Source organism: Oncorhynchus mykiss, chromosome 11 (assembly GCF_057628025.1).
Source record: "Oncorhynchus mykiss isolate SJ-2025 chromosome 11, ASM5762802v1, whole genome shotgun sequence".
In the NCBI taxonomy this organism is placed as follows: domain Eukaryota; kingdom Metazoa; phylum Chordata; class Actinopteri; order Salmoniformes; family Salmonidae; genus Oncorhynchus; species Oncorhynchus mykiss.
The window spans coordinates 53,112,163-53,124,783 of NC_143032.1; the positions used below are offsets into that span (position 1 = coordinate 53,112,163).

General features: G+C 43.6%; 1 protein-coding gene across 1 annotated transcript in view; it reads left to right on the top strand.

The window, feature by feature from the left end:
• LOC110535880 (multiple epidermal growth factor-like domains protein 9) overlaps positions 1-12,621 on the top strand; it is a 33,986-nt gene that overhangs the window by 4,909 nt on the left and 16,456 nt on the right. Inside the window, exon 2 of the mRNA XM_021621225.3 lies at positions 7,863-8,061. Coding sequence (XP_021476900.3) covers positions 7,863-8,061 — 199 coding nt within the window. The remainder of the gene's footprint in view (positions 1-7,862; positions 8,062-12,621) is intronic.

The following is a 12,621-nucleotide window of genomic DNA, read 5'->3' on the forward strand; positions in this document are numbered from 1 at the left end:
AGCCTGAATTAAAAATGTATAACATCTTTTTTCTCACCCATCTACGCACGATACCCGTTTTAATGACAAAGTGAAAACATGTTTTTAGACATTTTTACAAATGTATTAAATTATATACAGACATATCTCATTTGCATAAGTAACAGAGTCACTTGTAGTCTGATTGTGTTCAGAACTGTCTGACCACTTCAGGAGGTGGTCAGGGTGAACCACAGGAGGCTGATGAGGGGAGGACGGCTCATAATAATGGTCAGAACGGCGCAAATGGAATGGCATCAAACACCTGGAAACCATGTATTTGATACCATTCCACTTATTCCACTCCAGTCATTAACACAAGCACACTCTATCCAATTAAGGTGCCACCAACCTCCTGTGATTTGCATATTCTTAAAAAAATTAATTAAGCTCTGTCAAGTTGGTTGCTGTTCATTGCTAGACAGTCATTTTCAAGTCTTGCCATAGATTTTTAAACCGATTTAAGTCAAAACTATAACTAGGCCACTTAGGAACATTTAATGTGGTCTTGGTAAGCAACTCCAGCAGTAGAGGCTGGTGGGAGGAGCTATAGGAGGACGGGCTCATAGTAATGGCTGAAATGGAATAAATAGAACGGTATCAAACACATGGAAAATAAAATATGACTCCGTTCCATTTATTCCATTTCAGTCATTACAATGAGCCCGTCCTCTTATAGCTCCTCCCACCAGCCTCCACTGAACTGTGGTGTCTATTTGGCCTTGTGTTTTGGGTTATTGTCTTGCTGAAAGGTGAATTCATCTCCCAGTGTCTGGTGGAAAGCAGACTGAATCAGGTTTTCCTCTAGGATTTTTCCTGTACTTAGCACCATTCCGTTTCTTTTTTTTTTCCTAAAAACCTCCTTAAAGATTCCAAGCATACCCATAACATAATGCAGCCACCACTATGCTTGAAAATGAAGAGTGGTACTAAGTAATGTGTTCTATTGGATTTGCCCCAAACATAATACTTTGTATTCAGGACAAAACGTTAATTGCTTTGCCACATTTTTGTCAGCATTACTTTAGTGCCTTGTTGCAAACAGGATGCATGTTTTGGAATATTTGTTTATTCTGTACAGGCTTCCTTTTCACTCTGCCAACTAGGTTAGTATTGCTGAGAACTACAATGTTGTTGATCCATTCTCAGTTTTCTCCTTTCACCATTCAATTTTAAAGTCACTGTTGGCCTCATGGTGAAATCCCTGAGCGGTTTCCTTCCTCTTTGGCAACTGAGTTAGGGAGGACACCTGTATCTTTGTAGTGACTGAGTGTATTCATACATATCCCCACCGCAACCACAGGCAGGTTCAACACACCTATGTTTGTTGTTGTTGAATGCAGTCGAACGCCGAAACTGAAACCTGAACTATAGACCTCGGTTTAAAACCTGACAGTGTTTTTATATACTGTTATTTTATTTTGAATCCTGCGGCTGTGTTGGGATCAATTGCTGTGAGTGCTGCTATCTGTCCCGGGGTCCTGCGAGATTCTGTATGGGGGAGAGACCCGAAAGCCCAGCTAGCCTAGCCGGCTCGCCGGTTCTCAAATGGAGGCCGCTATTGAACATTTCCAGCATTGCAGGAGCTGCGTTTACTTTGCTTTGTTCCGGAAGAATGTGGACCACGCTGACTTTCAATGTAGCAACTGCTTGTGGAGGAGGACTACACGAGTGAAGTAGCTACTCTTAGCAATTAAGTAGCAAACCTACATAAGCTACTGGGGAACCCACGCCCACCTACTTTTTATTTTTCTTCCACCCCAGTAACTGGATGCCGCTCTGGTCTGCTGGAAGTTTCACCACCATGCCGGCTCTCCACAGCCGACTGGCCGGTGCTAGGCAGGGTTCCATCCCCGAAGGGCTCTCCACAGCCGACTGGCCGGTGCTAGGCAGGGTTCCATCCCCGAAGGGCTCTCCACAGCCGACTGGCCGTTGCAAGGCAGGGTTCCATCCCCGAAGGGGTCTCCCCCTCCCCTGGAGAATGGAGCTGATCTTGACCCAACCAACCAGCCATGGAGGAACGTCACTCGCCGTGGAAGTCGAAGAAGGTGACCTCTGGCAACGGGGGTCTCCATGGAGATGTTGAGCCTGGAACTGACACAGACCAGAAACAGCTTTGCCGCCCTGGATACAGAGGTTCCGGCGCCTTCGTCCTTGGTGGCTTCCCAATCAAGATCGGATCCAGAGGTACCTGTGTCTTCGTCCTCGGCTCTGTCTCCCTCTCCAGTGGCTTCTATCTCTGGTTCAGATTCTCGGAGCTCCCAGCCTCACCAGACCGTGAGGCTACCTGAGAGACCAGCCCATTCAACATCACCAACTGTCATCATAGGCAGCTCTGTGGTGAAAAACATCTCAGTCCCCAAGGCAAAAACCCTGTTCTACACAGGAGCACGAGAACAGGACATAACAAGGCTGCTTCCGACTGTTCTACCACAGATGCCGGGAGCTGACACTGTCGTAGTCCATGTGGGGTCAAACGACATCAGGAGGGCTAGCTCAGAACATTTGAAAATTGATTTTTTTAAACTGATTTTAGCATTAAAATACCACAAAAAAAATGGATTACGGATTACACATCTGGCTAAAAGACTACTGTAGCTCTGCTGGAGTCACATTTATTAACACCTTCTGGAAACAGAAGCTACTCTACAGGAATGACAGAGTCCATCCAAATCATCTTGGCTCCTGGACTCTGTCCATGCATTTCAAGGCTGCGTTGAAACAATGACTGGTAAATGATCCAAGACCAGCTCAGTTAATCCCTACCATTGTGACAATGAGTCGTCATAATGCGGCATCAAATGTACATGATCTTAGGGGCATTGGCAAACACAAATGTAGGTAATTTAATTTATGTACCCTTAATTGCACCGAATACATCTGTTTATCCTACTGCTATTGTAAGCAGTAATCATGAGCCTATAAACCAGAGGTGCACTGTTAGCACTGAGCAATATTAGGAAGATCACTTTATGCAGCTCACCCTGCGCTATCAGCTCCAATGTAAATAACATGAGTAAGTCTACCTCTGATAAGCTTCCCAGTAAAGCAACCTAGAAAAGTGCTAAAAGTAGCCCATATTAACATATGTAGCCTAAGAAACAAGGTCCATGAAGTCAATAACTTGCTTGTAACAGATGACATTCATATTCTGACTATCTCTGAAACTCACTTAGATTATACCTTTGATGATACAGTGGTAGCAATACATGGTTATAACATCTACTGAAAAGACAGAAATGCCAACAGAGGCGGTGTTGCGGTCTACAGTCGTGGCCAAAAGTTTTGAGAAAGACACAAATATACATTTTCAAAGTCTGCTGCCTCAGTTTGTGTGATGGCAATTTGCATATGCCCCAGAATTTTGCCATGCAAATGAACTGAATCCCCCAAAAATATTTCCACTGCATTTCAGCCCTGCCGCAAAAGGACCCGCTGACATCATGTCAGTGATTCTCTCGTTAAAACAGGTGTGAGTGTTGATGAGGACAAGGCTGGAGATCACTCTGTCATGCTGATGGAGTTCGAATAACAGACTGGAAGCTTCAAAATGAGGGTGGTGCTTGTAATCATTGTTCTTCCTCTGTCAAACATGGTTACCTGCAAGGAAACACGTGCCGTCATCATTGCTTTGCACAAAAAGGGCTTCACAATCATCCATTTATCGGATCATCAAGAACTTCAAAGAGAGCGGTTAAATTGTTGTGAAGAAGGCTTCAGGGCGCCCAAGAAAGTCCAGCAAGTTCCAGGACCGTCTCCTAAAGTTGATTCAGCTGCGGGATCGGGGCACCACCAGTACAGAGCTTGCTCAGGAATGGCAGCAGGCAGGTGTGAGTTCATCTGTACGCACAGCAAGGAGAAGACTTTTGGAGGATGGCCTGGTGTCAAGAAGGGCAGCAAAGAAGCCACTTCTCTCCAGGAAAAATATCAGGGACAGAATGATATTCTGCAAAAGGTACAGAGATGCTGAGGACTGGGGTAAAGTCATTGTTTTGGGGCATCCGGTTGTTTGGGGCATCCAGAAAAAAGCTTGTAGAGAAGACAAGGTGAGCGCTACCATCAGTCCTTTATCATGCCAACAGTAAAGCATCCTGAGACCATTCATGCGTGGGGTTGCTTCTCAGCCAAGGGAGTGGGCTCACTCACAATTTTGCCTAAGAACACAGCCATGAATAAAGAATGGTACTAACACACCCTCCGAGAGCAACTTCTCCCAACCATCCAGGAACAGTTTGGTGACGAACAATGCCTTTTCCAGCATGATGGAGCACCTTGCCATAAGGCAAAAGTGATAACTAAGTGGCTCGGGGAACAAAACATCGATATTTTGGGTCCATGGCCAGGAAACTCCCCAGACCTTAATCCCATTGAGAACTTGTGGTCAATCCTCAAGAGGCGGGTGGACAAACAAGCAACCCACAAATTCTGACAAACTCCAATCATTGACTTATGCAAGAATGGGCTGCCATCAGTCAGGATGTGGCCCAGAGGTTAATTGACAGCATGCCAGGGCTGATTAGAGAGGTCTTGAAAAAGAAGGGTCAATACTGCAAATATTGACTCTTTGCATCAACTTAATGTAATTGTCAATAAAAGCCTTTGACACTTAAGAAATGCTTGTAATTATACTTCAGTATTCCATAGTAACATCTGACAAAAATATCTAAAGACACTGAAGCAGCAAACTTTGTGGAAATTAATATTTGTGTCATTCTCAAAACTTTTGGCCATGACTGTATATTCAGAACCACATTCCTGTAAAGCTTACGATCTAATGTTAAATACATGTTGAAGTAATATGGCTACAGGTTCATCTGCCTCACCTAAAGCCCATTCTTGTAGGAAGTTGCTATAGTCCACCAAGTGCTAACAGTCAGTATCTGGATAATATGTGTGAAATGCTTGATAATGTATGTCATATCAACTGAGAAGTATATTTTCTGGGTGATTTAAATATCAAGCTGCCCACTCAGGAAAAAAACTTCAAACTGTAACCAGTGCCTGCAACCTGGATCACGTCAGTCAACCTACCAGGGTAGTTACAAACAGCACAGGAATTAAATCATCAACATGTATTGATCACATCTTTACTAACGCTGCAGATATTTGCTTTAAAGCAGTATCCAAATCCATAGGATGTAGTGCTCACAATATAATAGCCATATCTAGGAAAACCAAAGTTCCAAATGCTGGGCCTAATATAGTGTATAATGTAGTGATTTTGTAGTGACGCATATGTTGTTGATGTAAAGAATATTTGCTGGTCTGTGGTTTGTAATGAGGAGCAAACAGATGCTGCACTTGACAGATTTATGAAACTACTTATTCCAGTTACTAAGAAGCATGTACCCATTAAGAAAATGACTGTAAACACTGTTAAATCCCCTTGGATTGATGAAGAATTGAAAAATTGTATGGTTGAGAGGGACGAGGCAAAAGGTATGGAAGTTAAGTCTGGCAGCCCAACTGATTGGCAAATGTACTGCAAATTAAGAAATCATGTGACTAAACTAAATAAAAATACCACACTATGAAACAAATAAATTTATATAAAGAATGATAGTAAACATCTTTGGGGCACCTTAAATTACATTTTGGGTAAAAGCCAACTTGGCTCCTTCATTTATTGAATCATTACAAATCATTACAGAGCCCACTGATATTGCAAACTACTTTAATGACTTTTTAATTGGCACGATAAGCAAACTTAGGGATGACATGCCAGCAACAAACACTAACGCTACACATCCAAGTATATCGGACCAAATTATGAAAGACAAGAATTGTACTTTTGAATTCCATAAAGTCCGTGTGGAAGAGGTGAAACAATTATTGTTGTCTATCAACAATGATAATTAATAATGTAATCATGCTCCAAGGGATATTCAATGTTTTTTTTTAAACACATCTACCAATAGGTGCCCTTCTTTGAAAGGTATTGGAAAACCTCCCTGGTCTTTGTGGTTGAATCTATGTTTGAAATTCACTGCTTGACTGAGGGACCTTACAAGTAATTGTATCTGTTTTGTACAGAGATGAGGTAGTCATTCAAAAATCATTTTAAAACACTATTGCACACAGAGTGAATCCATGCAACTTATGTAACTTGTTAAGCACATTTTTCATCCTGAACTTATTTAGGCTTGCCATAAAAGGGCATAAATACTTATTGACTCAAGACAAGTCAGCTTTTAATTTTTAATTAATTTGAATTGAGATCAAATGTTTCAACTGCGAAAAAAATGTATGCCAAAATCCATCCTTCTCTCACTGCCGGCCACTGGGCTTCCTCTAGTCACCATATTTGTTGGTAAGGGAGATTTGTATTTTTTATTTATTTAACTAGGCAAGTCAGTTAAGAACAAATTATTATTTTCAATGACGGCCTAGGAACAGTGGGTTAACTGCCTTATTCAGGGGCAGAACGACAGATTTTTACCTTGTCAGCTCGGGGATTCAACGCTCTAACCACGAGGCTACCTGCTGCCCCTCTAAAAGTGCCAACTGGATGCTTCAAGTTTATACACCTGGTGAAACATCTGGCTCATTGTTCGATCTGTGCAACGTCTTAGCAATGGAAGGCGACTCTTCCTTGCCTTCCCAAAATCCCACTCCACCCATGTGCACGCACGTAGATCAGTGGAGTGAAGCTTGTAGTAGCCTTAATACTGCAAGACAATATGCCAAAGACACTTATTGGCCTAACTTAAAAACTACAGGTTTGGGTCAAATCTAATACAACAGAGTGAAACCTTGTGCGTTCGTACGCCCAATCGAGCAAGATTGGCAGCTACACGGCCCATGATCTCACACTGTCTGAGGGGTTGTGCAGGGAAGATGGCTTCATTGAACAAATAGAAAGCTGACAGTGCTCTCCAGGCTTGCATAACCATGCCCTTTCACTGTTACATAAAGCTGGAACAATGGCCAGAGATGGAGAGCGCTGATCTGAGGACGCTACTGTTGCAGAAAATGACATTAAATCCCCTCTAATGGCTATGCCGATGTCTGAGAAGACAGCACAACAATGTGTTCTGAACATTTAGAGCAGTAATGTTGGACAAAAGTTACTATGTTAAGGTCAAACCCTTCCTATCTCACTGCACTGAAACATACAGTACTGTGCTAATAGTCAACACAGCACAACACCATATTGGATCATAGGACACACTGTTTTACTTCAACACCCATTAGTTTCAATTTCAACCTCTACATGGACTTGCAAGGACAAGCAACCTTGTCAACACACTATGGATTTTCAACTGTTCGTTTGCTCTAGTCATGTGCATAAGATGACACATATTCAGCAATTAACATTATTCCTCAAACCTTTCATTTTTTTGTTCTCAGCTTTCAATGTACAGTATTGTATAATGGTTTACGGTATGACAGAGTGCAGCCGCCCTGCCTCCCCCAGCCTCCCACATCATTCTTGTAAATTAGGCTGTGTGAGTAGCAGCAACCGGTCTCCTCTCCTGTAAGAACAGCCCACATGTGCTCAACAGCACACCAATTGCAGCCCGGTATTTCCAATGAGGCAGTTTTTACTATTTCACATTTGTCCCACGGGGAGAAACGCAATAGTCTCATGCATCAACAGTCTCTATTCTACCTCCTCATTTTCTGCGCCCCGCCTCCATCTCTCTCTTGGAAACAAACTGGAGAGAGGTGGAAGGAACACTCATCATACCTGAGCTCAAATAAATAATGCATGCCCACACGGCAGTGTCTACACGGTCATCCAGATATGACACTTCTCATAGTATATGTGTGTGTGTATTGAATATCCTAGTGGTGCCGTATCATAACAATCTCCTCCTCTCTCTTCCTCTCTGTCCCTGCAGAGTCTCTGTGTAACTGCAGCAGCGAGGGTGTTCTAGACGTGGATGACTGTGACAAGAAGACAGGCCAGTGTGTCTGCATGTCAGGGTACACGGGGCTGCTGTGTGAGGACTGTGAGGAAGGACACTTCACCAATGGCACCACCAGCTGCATAGCCTGCGGCTGTGACTCCTACGGCGCTGTCAACCACCTATGTGACAGGTAAGAGCACTTGCTTCCTCTGTGCACTAATGGCACTGGGAATTAAACACTATACATTCAGTAGAGCGTACCACCTACCAAACCAGAATCAAATCTGATTTTTTTGGGGGTCCCTATCTACTGCATCTTCAAATCAAATCAAATCAAATTTTATTTGTCACATACACATGGTTAGCAGATGTTAATGCGAGTGTAGCGAAATGCTTGTGCTTCTAGTTCCGACAATGCAGTAATAACCAACAAGTAATCTAACTAACAATTCCAAAACTACTGTCTTGTACACAGTGTAAGGGGATAAAGAATATGTACATAAGGATATATGAATGAGTGATGGTACAGAGCAGCATAGGCAAGATACAGTAGATGGTATCGAGTACAGTATGTACAAATGAGATGAGTATGTAAACAAAGTGGCATAGTTTAAAGTGGCTAGTGATACATGTATTACATAAGGATACAGTCGATGATATAGAGTACAGTATATACGTATGCATATGAGATGAATAATGTAGGGTAAGTAACATTATATAAGGTAGCATTGTTTAAAGTGGCTAGTGATATATTTACATCATTTCCCATCAATTCCCATTATTAAAGTGGCTGGAGTTGAGTCAGTGTCAGTGTGTTGGCAGCAGCCACTCAATGTTAGTGGTGGCTGTTTAACAGTCTGATGGCCTTGAGATAGAAGCTGTTTTTCAGTCTCTCGGTCCCAGCTTTGATGCACCTGTACTGACCTCGCCTTCTGGATGATAGCGGGGTGAACAGGCAGTGGCTCAGGTGGTTGATGTCCTTGATGATCTTTATGGCCTTCCTGTGACATCGGGTGGTGTAGGTGTCCTGGAGGGCAGGTAGTTTGCCCCCGGTGATGCGTTGTGCAGACCTCACCACCCTCTGGAGAGCCTTACGGTTGAGGGCGGAGCAGTTGCCGTACCAGGCGGTGATACAGCCCGCCAGGATGCTCTCGATTGTGCATCTGTAGAAGTTTGTGAGTGCTTTTGGTGAAAGCTCAGGGAGATGTAGTTTTAGAAATCACAATGTATAAAAACTGTTTGAATGACTGATTTAGCAGACACTGTTGTGCATAAAAGATACTGCTCTGAAATATACATGAACTTATCACACAAGATGTTGTAGAGTTGGAGCAGCTTCAAATCTCTAGTGTTTATGATATACTGGAGCCATCTTGTGGAGTCATTATCTTCCTGGTCTTGTTCAGCAGCCTGGCCGACCAGGCCACCATCCCCCTGGCCTTTGTAGCGAGAGACAGTTGGTTCGCCAGACCTCGGTTGGTTCTCATATCCTGAGCTAAACAACACACTGCCTCAGATACAGCCTTACAGTGTCAGAAAGAGTGTGACTTGGAGAGAGGCAGCTTGTTTGGCTTAGGAACACGTTAAAAATAGCTGTCGTATTTTGGTTTCTGAACCGTTGAAAGGAATGTGTCTGGTCAGAAAGCTGAGTGAACATCCTTGTGATGTTTCTAATGCCCAGTGGCTGTGAATCAACTGTCAACATACAGCAAGAAGGTAGATAACATAGAGTTTGTTTTATTGTGCCAAATTAAGTTTATGACAAACATTTTGTACATTCATGTAGAATATACATGGGGCTCAAGCTGTAGGATTCAAATTCAGGGAGAGAACCTAATTTACCACAAAAACGGAATGAGTAGAGTATAGATCCATTGAGGAGCAGGTGAAGGGGCAGCTAGGCCAGGGGTTTATTCTGAGGGCAGGAGCGTATGCCTAGCCCTGCCCTCACGCAGTAACACTAGCCCACATAATATGATCCTGCTCAGACAGTCTGAGCCTACCCAGTGCTAACCCAGCTAGCGTAGTGGTGGTCTAACCCAGGCGAGGCCAGCTCTCTCCCAGTGGGTAAGCACTGTGATTTACACAGATTAGCTGGCTCCCAGACCCCCCCAGCCTCCCTCATGCTTTAGAGCAGGGCTGCCCAACCCTCTTCCTGGAGATCTACCATCCTGTGGGTTTTCAGTCCAACCCTAATTTAGCATATCTGATTCAGCTAGTTAAGGTCCTGTTGAGCACCTAATTAGTAGAATCAGGTATGTTAAATTAGGGTTGGACTGAAAACCCACAAGATGGTAGATCTCCAGGAAGAGGGTTGGGCAGCCCTGCTTTAGAGGATGCCTCTCATTTACTGATGGACACTCCAGCCTTTCGTATTACAGTCATATTCATCTTTTACTTTGCCATTTGGCATTCTATCACATTTGCTATTGGAACTCTGTAAGTGTGTCTGTGGGTTTTCGCTTAGGTCTATTTAATTGCATGGCCAGGAACAGAGAGCTTGGATTAAACTAATCACCTACTGGTTCCAGATCACAGCATAATACTGATCTGTTCCAGCCTGGAACCTGGGAGAGGACCAGGAAGTCATTGGCTTGCAGACGTCTGGATCAGAGCTGCCTGCCTGGGATTTCAACTTGAGCTCTTTGTTCTTCACATTTCCTCAAGGACATGAACTGACCGGATGTAGGTTAAGCATGAGCATATACCTGATCTGTATAGTGCCATAGTCTTAAAGTATAGCCACAGTTCTCTTCAGACAAACATGGTAAATCCATTGAAGGTTGATGAGGTATTCGTTGTAGTTGAAGCTCAATATGAGATGTACTGTTTCGGTTTCAGTTGTCGTCGCTTTTTATCTTGCATAGGAAGGATGTGCTCCTCTTGGTAGCAGCTCTACATTGCTATAAGAATATGCTTGGTTCCCAGCCTACTAGACCACGTTGGTAGGAAGTTGCTACTTTTTCATTCACTCATCTTTAAGAAGCTATGTCTTACTGTGTCCCGCTGTGCTCTTTACCAAACTAGATCCACAGGGGACCAACAACAAACCGGGAAATAGATCCTTGGCCACAGGGCCCATCAGTCAAAACAAAAGCTACCGAACTGCGAGCTTGTCTCAGAGCCTTCCGTTGATAATTTGTTTTCAGGCGTGATGATTAGTGATCATGACTTGTGCCTATTCGGCTGATAGTTCATGACAATATGCTCATACAGTATGTGTACATACACAGATGGCAGACTGCAGGAGGTGAACCTGGCCAGTCTCGTCTTGAGCCCTTTTCTAAATCACGATCTGCGTTAACAACCTCAACACATGAAGGTGATTTGACTGTAATCCTCAGCCTAACAGGATAGGTTTTGCACCCGTTCGTACTCCTGACGCCCTCCTGTAGTCTGCTTCATCTAGGGCCTCAATACTAAATAATAAGGAGTGCAGCATTGGAAACAGTGCCGACTGCACTTTCTGTCTCTCTGTGTAGGCTGGGGGGCTTGACGAACAGATACCGCTGCACAGAGACAGTCTGATAGAAATGGGACTAATCTCAAGCCTGTGGGAAAAACAAGCTGTTGCTAAGAGACAGTAGCATGACATAGTAGGAGGCTTCATGTTACTGTATCTTAGCAACTAAATTAATGATTGTATTCTGATATGATGTGGTACTGCTCTATAAACCACTATCATGATTTAGCTCCACAGTTATGTCAATATACTACCAAAAACAATTATGTTCTAGCTCAAATGACTTCCTTTCGCCATAAATGTTATATCAATAGTTTATTTGGGCCAATCCTTAGGGGCACTGTTTTTAAAGTTGCACATTTATTTTTCACCCTCGTCCTCTATGGAATGGAAACACAGTCTGTAATGAAATATTGATTTGGGGCAGATATTTCCGCCTAATCTCACTCTCTAATACAGTAGCCGAAACAAATTTGAATAATACTTTTTATGTTTGCATATTTCTTGTCAGGAAGGAATTGAGAGATTGCGAGCCATTTTGTATGATTATGAAAACACGCCTTGGTGTAAATGTGTTTTGGCTGCTTTCATTTCTTTATTTTAGGATATTTAGTTGAAAAAGCACTCTCTTTTCAAGGATTCCGGCGCACACCTCTCCCTTTTCATGCGAGTTTGATTGGACATTAACTGGGGCAATCAATGGGAACCCGGGGAAATCCCTCTCAATATCCTCCCTTCCCTTTGATGGGGTCATGTCATCATGAACCAGTTTAGCAGAGCACTGTGGGGGGAGCCGTAGTGCATTGATGTCCTTATCTCACACCTGAAATGAACTGTTACTGTTTTCTCCAGAGCGACATGTTAGCCTCTTGATCTAGTGGTGCATGCAGTTGGCTCCGGAGTGCAGGAAGTAGGTTGGTGCATTGGAATCCAAACGTCACAGGACTCTCCTGGTATATGTTACACCAGCACAGCTGGGTGCCTTCTCTGACGGGGCGGAAGAACGAAGAGGATAGTGCTGTGTAGTAAGAGCCCTAGTGACAGGCCACTGCAGGCGACCAACCCAACACTCACATTAGCAGGTGGCAGCATCCCATGCTGTATTAGAGGCAAGGACTCAATGGGGAGGCTTTGTTGCTCTAATGGCTGGAGTGCAGTGCAGTGGCCATGTCTGCCAGCACATTGTGCCAGGCTTTACTCTGAGCTGAGTTACATAACTGGCCCAATGTATGATCCTGAGCCAGGGGTGCTCTGGAATGGATCACAACTCTTGGCCCTTGATGTTGT